Raw genomic sequence first — 11089 nt, forward strand, 5'->3', positions numbered from 1 at the left:
TGGAGAGCTGTTGCACCAAGTGGACTGAGATGAATCATGGCTCCAACACGAGAGATGTCAATTGAAACAAAGGAGAGGATTATCAAACTCTTAAAAGAGGGTAAATCATCACGCAATGTTGCAAAAGATGTTGGTTGTTCACAGTCAGCTGTGTCTAAACTCTGGACCAAATACAAACAACATGGGAAGGTTGTTAAAGGCAAACATACTGGTAGACCAAGGAAGACATCAAAGCGTCAAGACAGAAAACTGAAAGCAATATGTCTCAAAAATGCACAACAAAACAAATGAGGAACGCATGGGAGGAAACTGGAGTCAACGTCTGTGACCGAACTGTAAGAAACCGCCTAAAGGAAATGGGATTTACATACAGAAAAGCTAAACGAAAGCCATCATTCACACCTAAACAGAAAAAAACAAGGTTACAATGGGCTAAGGAAAAGCAATCGTGGACTGTGGATGACTGGATGAAAGTCATATTCAGTGATGAATCTCGAATCTGCATTGGGCAAGGTGATGATGCTGGAACTTTTGTTTGGTGCCGTTCCAATGAGATTTATAAAGATGACTGCCTGAAGAGAACATGTAAATTTCCACAGTCACTGATGATATGGGGCTGCATGTCAGGTAAAGGCACTGGGGAGATGGCTGTCATTACATCATCAATAAATGCACAAGTTTACATTGATATTTTGGACACTTTTCTTATCCCATCAATTGAAAGGATGTTTGGGGATGATGAAATCATTTTTCAAGATGATAATGCATCTTGCCATAGAGCAAAAACTGTGAAAACATTCCTTGCAAAAAGACACATAGGGTCAATGTCATGGCCTGCAAATAGTCCGGATCTTAATCCAATTGAAAATCTTTGGTGGAAGTTGAAGAAAATGGTCCATGACAAGGCTCCAACCTGCAAAGCTGATCTGGTAACAGCAATCAGAGAAAGTTAGAGCCAGACTGATGAAGAGTACTGTTTGTCACTCATTAAGTCCATGCCTCAGAGACTGCAAGCTGTTATAAAAGCCAGAGGTGGTGCAACAAAATACTAGTGATGTGTTGGAGCGTTTTGTTTTTCATGATTCCATAATTTTTTCCTCATAATTGAGTGATTCCATATTTTTTTCCCTCTGCTTAGTCTAAAAAAGTAACCGTTACTGACTGCCACAATTTTTTTTCCTGATTTCTTATAGTGTTTCTTAAAGCCAGAAAGTTGCCATTTGAAATGACTTTAGTTTTGTGTCATGTCTGTGATCTGCTTTTTTTTCTACAAAATTACACAACTGAATGAACATCCTCCGAGGCCGGTGATTCCATAATTTTTGCCAGGGGTTGGACATATTAGAACAAGTGCAATGTGAAAATGTTTATATGACCTTTACAGACCTTTTAACTCTATAAGAAAAAAAACATTTTAGGTCTCTTCTCTGCGTTTTGTCTTCTTACCTCCAACACCAGCTCCGTCATCTGGAGACGTTTCTGCAGGGCCTTGCTGGCTGCCAGAGGTTTGTGGTAGAACAAACACAACAGGTCGAATCTCTTCAGAGCCTTCTTGTAGTTGCGCTCATTGATGGTCATCACTCGGTCCTTCCCATCAAAATTAGGAAACTCCAAACCTTTCTCTGCACTGCAAAAGACCATCAGCAGAAGGCAGACAGCAGATAATAAAGAAAACTGGATCTGAAGCCTCATTCTTCAGCTGCAGACACGTTGACAAGACAGGATGATGAGAGAAATCAAGACCCATAAACAAGATCCCAGATCATCTCAAATTCATTTGGTTTTGGCCTCATATTTCATCACACCTTCCTGTCCTCACTGCCTCCTCTCACCATCACTCCGTCTTACTGCTCAGATTGTCCCAGTAGGGTCTCTGAGCTCCACCTCTTCTCTCCAGGATTTGGTCGAATTAAAAACTATTCCTTCACTTACTGAAAGAGAAAACAACTTCTGCCTTGTTAAAAAAATATATAAAAATTAGCTACAAAGAGGTGAACAACAACTGTGTGTGGGAGTGCTGATTTTGGTTTTTGATTAAAGAGTTTTGATCCTGTGTGGGCCATATTTTGTTTAATGATTGATTGTCAGCTAACAATAAAGGAAGAATGATATTTCTTCATGATATAATAACACCATTTTTTTTTTTGACATTTTATTGTTTGTCCAATTTTGTTTGTCCAAATCTACCAAAATAATGAGCAAACTAAAGATAAATGTATTGGAGTAAAAAGTAATAAGTATAACATTTGTCTCTGAGATATAAAGTAGCAGCAAATTGAAATTATGAAGAAAAGTACCTCACATTTGTACATGTGTTTCGTTACTAAGTTATAATAATAATAGTAATAATAATAATAATAACAACGATTAATAATAACAATCGCTTGGCCACCACCCCTAATACTAATAATAATAATAATAATAATAATAATAATAATAATAATAAATACATTACCATTTAAGATCGCTTTCTAAACATTACGGTAGGATTAAGCTATTTCATTGTGCGCATTACCGTAATAACTATCTTCAGACACAAGTAATGGATCACAGATCGCTGCTTTTTTTCTGCTGAAGACCAAACGGAAGGATCGGGAGAAAAATGGAGCGCCTGCGGTTTAGGTGTTTTTTTGTTCTGCTGCAGGTCTGTGTTTTGTGTTCAGCCGATGCATCAGGTGAGGTACTATATTTGAGAAAAACAAAACAAAACTGACGTTTTAATCAATTTACAGAGCGTTACCCAAACGTCTGTTGGTTTTAGTTTCTTTTACTTTTGTGTTAGTTTTGTGGTCATTCATCGCATCATGTGCTAGCCCGCTAATTAGCTTACGAGTTAATGAACATGAAAATAAATAATGTCGTAAAAGGTGTGTTAAAGTAATGGAGGTGTTCAGTAAGACTGAACATGGTGTCAAGTGATTTTATTTATTTATTTTAGATCATAAGCAAAGCAACAGGTTTGATGATGGACATCAAACTTTCCATCACACGTCATTTGTTAATATGTTGCGTGGGGCGGTGTGTGGAAATAGTAATACTAAAAAAACTAAAGTGGTAAAACCTAAAAAATGCAAAATTATATGTTGTACCATATCTGAATAATATAGTATAAACCTTTTCAGCACAGTTAGCAATTTAAAAGCTGAGTGAGGGAAGTCATCAAGACAACAGTTCTGATAAGCTTCTGTGGCTATGATTGGAGAAACTGCATCATGTAGTTTCAGTCTAGTTGCACAGTTTTACAATATTATGACTGTACCAAATTGATTGCTTTTATTTCTGAACATATTTCAGGGTGCCACTAAGTCTGACTAGGAGTGTAATTAATCAAATATCAAACAGAAGATTTTAAATTTATTTTCATTTATATAGCGCCAAATCACAACAAAATTGCCTCAAGACGCTTCACACAAGTAAGGTCTAACCTTACTAACCCCCAGAGCAAGCACACAGGTGACAGTGGTAAGGAAAAACTCCCTCTGATGATTTGAGCAAGAAACCTCAAGCAGACCAGACTCAAAGGGGTCAGACTCTGCTTGGGCCATGCTACAGACACAGTTTACAAAATTAATATACAAGAAATTTTTGCCGATGCACTAGACAGGAGGGTTGCAGAAGTGGACACCACTCACATCTCTGGATGAAGCTGCACCTCAAACAGAGGAAAAAACAGAATCGGGCACCGGAAAGACAACAAATGCAGTATAATTTATCAGCATTAAGCAACAAGAAAAACAGAAGAAATACCAAGGTGCTTACTGGCCACTAGCCCTGAGCTTCACTGAAAGACCCAGACTTTAGATAAAGTTGAGGCCGCGGTCCGTTGTGTTTAATAATAAAATGAATTTAAAAGGGTAAAAAGCATAGCAACATACTATGCCAGTATGCTAGCCATACGAAAGGGAAAATAAGTGTGTCTTAAGTCTGGACTTGAAAGTCTCTACAGAATCTGTCTGTTTTATTGATGCAGGGAGATCATTGCACAAAACAGAAATGATAAGAGAAAGCTCTGTGACCTGCAGACTTTTTATTCACTCTAGGGACACAAAGTAGTCTTGCACCCTGAGAATGCAGAGCCCAGGCTGGTACGTAGGGTTTAATTAGGTCAACTAAGTAGGGAGGGGCTAGTCTGTGAACAGTTTTATAGGGTAGTAGCAGAACCTTAAAATCTGATCTCACTGGGACATGGCTGAACCTTTGCCGTAATTTTCAGTGTGTGCGTGTGTCATTGCAGGTAAAAAATGGAACAAACTTCGAGAGCAAGTTTCCAATGCTGTTAAAGGATACACTGCATGCAACCCTGTCAACTGCAGCTGTCATCTAAGGTAAACTAATCAGTCATATAGCATAACCCAGCGGGTTTCTTTTCCAAATAGTCAGATTTGCAGGTTGTGCACACAGGGGAAATGTTTGTTTGAAGTCACTGAAGACTTTTTACTGATCATTCTGAAATTAAATTTTTTCTCTCAAATACTAATCAGATAGTTACTTGGGAATACTACTGTGTAAGTTTAACATTTGTAGTTAATTATACCCATGAAAACAAAATTTGTGTGGAATCACTCTGTCTATGAGTGGTGTAAGTTCAACTCCACTTAAACATTTGATTGATTTAGTTGAAAACTCCCATGGCGGTAGTGCACCATATGAAGATGTGCATGAAGGAAAATGATTAAATTCAGACATCTTCAAGGTTGTTTTTAATTGCTGCTTCAAGTGATAGTGGCTATTGTGCAATTCCTCCTGAGCTGTTTTATGGATTTCATTGAAGCTTTGCAGAGCACACCATGTGAAGATGTGCTTGAAGGGGAATAATTCCAGTCTGGGATCTTCAGGGAAAGATGATTGGATTTAGTTGTTGTTTTTGTTTTATATATATATATATATATATATATATATATATATATATATATATATATATATTTCAGTTCCATATACAGAAGTTGACCAGGTTGTTATTTTAGCTTTTTCTTCACATAAGATTTACTACCAATAATAAAAAGCAACTAGCATTGTAGAGCGCACGCATGTGTGTGTGTGTGGGGGGGGGGGGGGGGGGGGGGGGGTGCTCTCACCCTTTAATCTTAATCAGAAATTTGAGTTTGGCTTGAAGATATCCATTTTGTTATTGTTAATTTCCTTTCCAGTGTCCTACAGCACGATTTACTTCCTTTTAAAGAGGGAATATCTGAGGACGACATGGCTGCCACTGTTAAAAGAGGGGTGGGAACTCACTATCAGGTCATTGGACACAAGTTGTACAGAGAGAACAACTGTATGTTTCCTGCCAGGTAAGATGGAAAAGTGAGTAAAATCAGATGTTTTTCTCTTTAGTCATAATTAAATTAGTTGTACATCCGTCCATTTTCTATTCAGTGCATGAAGAAGGCTGAAAACGGACTAAGTCTGAGGTGCTTTGTTTCTTATGTGTGTGTATATATATGTTCACTGGCTGACTCTTTTTCCTGTTTTTAGGTGTAGCGGGGTGGAGCATTTCATCCTGGAAGTGATTGACAGGTTGCCTGACTTGGAAATGGTGGTAAATGTTCGGGATTATCCTCAGGTCCCCAGCTGGGTGCAGCCGATGCTGCCTGTTTTTTCTTTCAGTAAGGTTAGACTCTGACCAGTCAGTCACATGCACACATTCTAACATAACATAAGTTTGATTGTAGCAGTAGCTGGTTTTGACGTTACCATGCACTTGTGTGTGCTTGGAGAAGACGGCAGATTACCATGACATCATGTACCCAGCGTGGACGTTTTGGGAAGGAGGACCTGCTGTGTGGCCGATATACCCCACTGGACTGGGAAGATGGGATCTGATGAGAGAAGACCTTCAAAAGTAAGCCAGCAGAGAGGCCAACACAAGTACTCAGTGTTCAACATAAACTTAGTGGACAACTAAGGCACTCAGAGAGCACATACCTCCTCAAAGGCCACATACCCCACTGCCAAAATACCCACATTCACTTACGTCAAGCCTTGTTTGCGAAGAATTCATCTATATACTCGGAAAAATTCATCAAGAGCCATTCATAACATTTAAATTCATTGTTGTTATATTGCTAACATTCTTCTGGATCCAGAATTAACTTCTAAATTACATTTTTTTTTCCGGGGACATTATTCATGTGCTCACAAAATGTTGTTCATTATTAAAACCTTTTGAATAAAATTTTCCTGAGTGCTTACAATTTCTTATGGATCCTTGATCCAAAATATATTTTGAATCAAATTCAAAATAAAATCCCTCTTTTCTGGGACATTATCTGCTCATCAAATTTCATCAGTATCTTTAAAACGTTTTGAGTTAAATGTTGCTATGTACCAAACATTCTTCTGGATCTCAGTTCCATAAAATATTCCGGATTACCTCTAAAATTCAAACGTGATTGGGATATTATCCATCTGCTCCCCAAATTTCATCAAAATCTGTTCATTATGTTTTGAGTTAGCCAGTTAACGAGCAAAACAGAAAAACAGACATGCTGGTTAAAAAAAAAAAAAAAAGATCTCCTTGCTGTAGGCAACTTGACTAGTGACCCAGTAAACTGCAAGGAAAATCAGTGGTTTGTGGATTCCAGTCTGACCATGTTCTTGATCAGAGAACCCACCCCCAAGAATGTGGGTTTTGGATGGGTTTCTGAAAAGTGGCTACCATCCTCAACAGCAAGTTTGGGAGCATGTGCTGTTGCACTTTGCTGCATCTGCAACACCACTGAATGGCCCTGTCCTGTCCTGGATCAGGAGTGAGAGCATCAGGACGGAGGAGTTTCTTCCTTCGATTGGTATCTGTACTAAGAAGCAGCTTTAGTTTGTAATCTGTGTATTTTGTTAAACAGTTTTAATTTCACAGTACTTCTGTTATAGTCATGAGTGTGGTGTTGTTGATATAATCTGTTAGGTCTGCAGCACAGTGGCCGTGGAATAAGAAAGTGTCCAAAGCGTTCTTCAGAGGCTCACGGTCAGTTTTGTGAATTTATTGTGACTTTTTGTAACTGCACAAGTTTCCAAAGCAACCTGAGGAATTTACTGTCTTTTCTTTGTCTCTAATTAAGTGTACCATCCTCCCGCCCATCTGTCTGTTGGTTTCATTGATAGAACCAGTGCAGAGCGTGACCCGCTGATTCTCCTGTCCAGAGACGATCCACAGCTGGTGGATGCAGAATACACAAAGAACCAGGCTTGGAAATCGGAGAAGGTGATTCACACTGAAACTGCATCAGAACTTTAAACCTAAACGTTATTTTAAGAGTAATCTCACTCTAAACACCTCTTTTTAAAGGGACTCACACAAACACAGGTTCTGTTGGTTTGACAAATGTTTTGTGTTATTTAGTGATGAAAATATTCTCTCTGTTTCAGGATACATTAGGGAGACCCCCAGCCAAAGAAATCCCACTGGTGGACCACTGCAAATACAAGTACATTTAAATGAGTTTATTTGGTGGAAGAAAGTCACTGGTAACTTTTTTTGGCCTTTTATGTATCTACAGTGCCCTCCAAAAGTATTGGGCCACTTTATTTCACACATTTTAATTTGTTTATGCCATTTCAAATACAAAAAAATAAATCAGGCTTCTCAATAAAAATATTTTAAAAATTATCTTCCTTAAACTCAAACTGAAAGCAAATCTCTACAACTTGAATTAAAAATATAAAAGCCAAGATGATGGGTTGCATAACTAATGGGCCACTTTGGTATAATACCTGTAAATAATTAGTTTTATTGCCAGTTTTCTTAAGGCAAGTCAGGGGCTGGATACATAAACATCTCCAAGTCACTGAATATGTCTTGAACTTTACTGACAGTTATGAAGAAATACAAACAGTATGGCAGTCTATGGTAAATCTGTGTGGAGTAGACAGTTCTTAAAAACTGAGTGACTGTGCAAGAAGGAGATGAGTGAGGAAAGCCACCAAGACACCCAGACAACCCAGAAGAAGTTACACGCTTCTGTGGCTGTGATTGGAGAAATTGTACATAGTGAATGTTTTGCATTTTCTATCCCCAGTAATACAGCTTCACGATGAAGTGGTATAGAGGAGAGTTTTCTTAAAAAGAAGACCTGAAAGTTTAGCTACATTTTGCCAGAAGGTACATCTGAGATGCAAGCCTAGATTTGATGTTTTGGTGAAAGAAAACACTCCTCTAGGCTTACTTTTTTGTATGGCACAAAGAAATTAATATCAAGCAGCCTATTACTTTTGGAGGGCACTGGATGAAGTCTATATTTTTATGCTTTAATATAGTTAAGTGTTAAGCCCATAGAAGTGTCATGTTTTGATCTCTGTTGGACTCATGACATTTAAGAATGAGTACAGTCTGTCAAACAGAAAACTCATATTCTCATATCTAATCCTTTCCAGATATTTGTTCAACTTCCGTGGAGTGGCAGCGAGTTTTCGTTTGAAACACCTTTTCCTGTGTGGTTCCTTGGTGTTTCATGTTGGGGATGAATGGCAGGAATTTTTCTACTCCCAGCTCAAGCCCTGGGTCCACTACATACCAGTCAAACAGGACCTCTCTGATGTCAGGTGGCTCAGCTTGACAACCTAACCAGCCAAGTGTCACAACTCCAGTCACAGCTGTTTCATAGTCAGATTGGCATATAAAATAGCCTGAAAAAGTACAAATAAACAAGATATTAAATGTTTCTTGGGCTCTTTTAACAAAAATTGCACTTAAATAACCAGGCATTTTAAACACTTTACATACCAGATCTGTTGTGTTCATGGACTTTCCTCTGTCATTCAATTTAAATCCAAAATAATTCCACAGCTCCTTAGTGGTGGAGTGTAGTTGTTGAAATTAGCTGCATGTGGACTTTGTCTTCCAAATGTTTTGGCTGGAATTATTCAGTCATTGAGGAAAAAACACCTATTAGGAGTCACACATTATCTTCACTTCACGTGCTTCAGTGTGTGTGTGTGTGTGTGTGTGTGTGTGTGGGGGGGGGGGCAGTTTGATTGTTTAATACAACAAACCACAACTTCAGAGTTGCAAATGTTTCTGATTTGCACATTTTTGTGTCACCTTGAGTTGAGTAGTTTTTTGTTTTGTTCTTTGTGTGGAATTTGTTTGTATCTTAGCATAGGTCTGTGTTATCTTAGATATTAACATGTTGTTACCCGTCTTGCCTCCTCATCAGGGACCTGCTCCTGTTTGTCAAAGAGAATGATGCTATCGCACAAGAGATCACCACAAGGTAACCTTGTATGGCACTTTTTCCATCAGCATTCTTACTTGTACACACTACTAATTATACCAGTGGTTTTTAAGTTGTGGGGACTACATTGTAAAGTGCAGCTAAATGCAACGATTAGCGCATTCATGCAGCTACAATTTTTTTTTTTTTTTTTTTTTTTTTTTTTTTTTTTTTTTTTTTTGCTTGATGCCTTTTGTGTTCTTTTTTTGTTGTTTGTTTATTTGTTTTGGTTTCCCCTCTGTTTGAGGTGCTTCTCCATCCAGAGGTGGGAGTGGGTGTCTTCTTCTGCAAGCCTCCCCTCCTGTGCACCAGCATGGACTCCCAAAATTTCCCGTATATTTGTATTGTCAAGTTTGTCGGTTGCATGGCCCAAGCAGAGGGTCACCCCTTTGGGTTTGGTCTGCTTGATGTTTCTTCCTCAGATCATCAGAGGGAGTTTTTCTTTACTACTGTCACCTGTGTGCTTGCACTAGGGGTTGGTGAGATTGGACCTTGCTTGTGTGAAGTGTCTTGAGGCAGCTTTGTTGCGATTTGGCGCTATATAAATTAAATAAATTGAATTGTGTATAACGTTAGAGATTTTTGTCATAGAAGTAAATAAGCTCTATGTGTTTGAAATATATGAATAGACTGCGTTTATATAGCGCTTTGCCATCTATATCAAGCTCAAAGCGCTTTCCGATGATGCCTCGCATTCACACAGACATACTCACACACTGATGTTGGGGTGCTGCCTTGCAAGGCACTCACTACACACCGGGAGCAATTTGGGGATTAAGGACGGTTGTGGATGGGTTTGTCTATGCGTGACCCTGCGACAGACTGGCGTTCTGCCCAGGGTGTACCCCGCCCCATGCCCTATGACGGCTGGAATAGGCCCCTTGTTACCCTTAATTGGAGTAAGCTGTAGAAGATGAGTGGTGAGTTAGTTTTAGCGGGGGAGGCATGATTGAGTTTCATTTCTAATAAGCACATGAACGCAATCATGCGTGCGAACTATTAAACTAAGTTTTCAATTTCTCTTTCCTCACAGGGGTGAAGAATTCATCCTCAACCACCTGCAAATGCAAGATATTTACTGCTACTGGGAGAGACTTCTGACAGAGTTTAGTAAACTTCTTACCTACAAACCCAAAAGAAGGAATGACTACAGCCAGATTATTCACAAACTGAGCAAAACTGAGCTATAAGACACACTCTTTGGCTCTATGGCAGCTGGAACAAACAGAAACTCCGTATAAATTAATGTCTTTACTGCACACCAGCATCAGTCCAGCTGCTAAACCTACTGATTTTCATCCTCATGTGGAGTGAGATTTTTTTGATTACTGTAGGCTGTGCAACTAAATGCAGTGATGGTTACAAGACATTTCACAGTAGTTTGTAAAAGGGACAAAGTTACAAGACCATCCTTTATAAATGGTTATATGTGATCCAAATTCTAGTTGTCAGCCTCATGGTGTTTATTAGTTCAGAAAGGATGAATGTAGATTTAGAATGTTTTTAGAGTACACTGCTGCTGCTGCTCACTGTTTTGACTGTAGATGCTGCCATACCACATCCTGCCACTAGGTGGTTTAACCCCGAGTGGGTGCAGAGCATCATTCTTTTAAACTTCTTTTTTAAGTAAATATTTGTTTTTCTTTTTTTTTTTTTTTTTTGTAAGCTCGTAAGTTATATTTGAGTGGTCACAAAGCTTTTACATTCTCACTAGTTTTCAGATGTTTTTGTAAAAAAATAAAACTCCCTCAAACATGCTGTTATTTAAAAAAAATTGTATTGGAACATCAATTTGAGGTTTGAATGAAAATGTACACTTTGTTTTTAGCAATATTGACTTGGGAATAATGAGTGGTTGACATAAGTGCCTTTCCTGGGAG

General features: G+C 38.6%; 2 protein-coding genes across 3 annotated transcripts in view; one reads left to right on the forward strand and one right to left on the reverse strand.

Annotated features, from left to right (window-relative positions):
• Positions 1–1715, reverse strand: part of LOC117515660 (calsequestrin-2-like) — a 39648-nt gene extending 37933 nt beyond the window's left edge. Inside the window, exon 1 of the mRNA XM_034176325.1 lies at positions 1447–1715. Within this exon, the coding sequence (XP_034032216.1) occupies positions 1447–1692 (246 nt within the window). The 5' untranslated portion in view covers positions 1693–1715. The remainder of the gene's footprint in view (positions 1–1446) is intronic.
• Positions 1716–2541: 826 nt separating this feature from the next.
• Positions 2542–10642, forward strand: poglut1 (protein O-glucosyltransferase 1). Of its 2 annotated transcripts, XM_034176335.1 has the most exons (11): positions 2542–2675; positions 4235–4325; positions 5148–5291; positions 5476–5611; positions 5721–5842; positions 6905–6964; positions 7102–7201; positions 7366–7424; positions 8371–8538; positions 9153–9209; positions 10243–10642. In XM_034176335.1, exons 1-11 carry the CDS (start codon positions 2603–2605, stop codon positions 10397–10399), a joined length of 1167 nt encoding a protein of 388 aa, XP_034032226.1. In that variant the 5' UTR covers positions 2542–2602; the 3' UTR covers positions 10400–10642. The 2 variants fall into 2 exon arrangements, with proteins under 2 accessions (XP_034032226.1, XP_034032235.1); XM_034176344.1 differs by lacking the exon at positions 5148–5291.
• The last annotated feature ends 447 nt before the right edge of the window (positions 10643–11089 follow it).

This window comes from Thalassophryne amazonica, chromosome 1 (assembly GCF_902500255.1).
Source record: "Thalassophryne amazonica chromosome 1, fThaAma1.1, whole genome shotgun sequence".
NCBI classification, from domain to species: Eukaryota; Metazoa; Chordata; class Actinopteri; order Batrachoidiformes; family Batrachoididae; genus Thalassophryne; species Thalassophryne amazonica.

What these genes read in the sequence shown, in the direction of transcription:
- poglut1 (XM_034176335.1), top strand. Translation starts at nt 2,603, where the DNA reads ATGGAGCGCCTGCGGTTTAGGTGTTTTTTTGTTCTGCTGCAGGTCTGT. An exon ending in GTGTTCAGCCGATGCATCAG is followed by an intron (nt 2,676 to 4,234) that starts GTGAGGTACTAT and finishes GTGTCATTGCAG; the next exon opens with GTAAAAAATGGAACAAACTT. An exon ending in GCACAAGAGATCACCACAAG is followed by an intron (nt 9,210 to 10,242) that starts GTAACCTTGTAT and finishes CTTTCCTCACAG; the next exon opens with GGGTGAAGAATTCATCCTCA.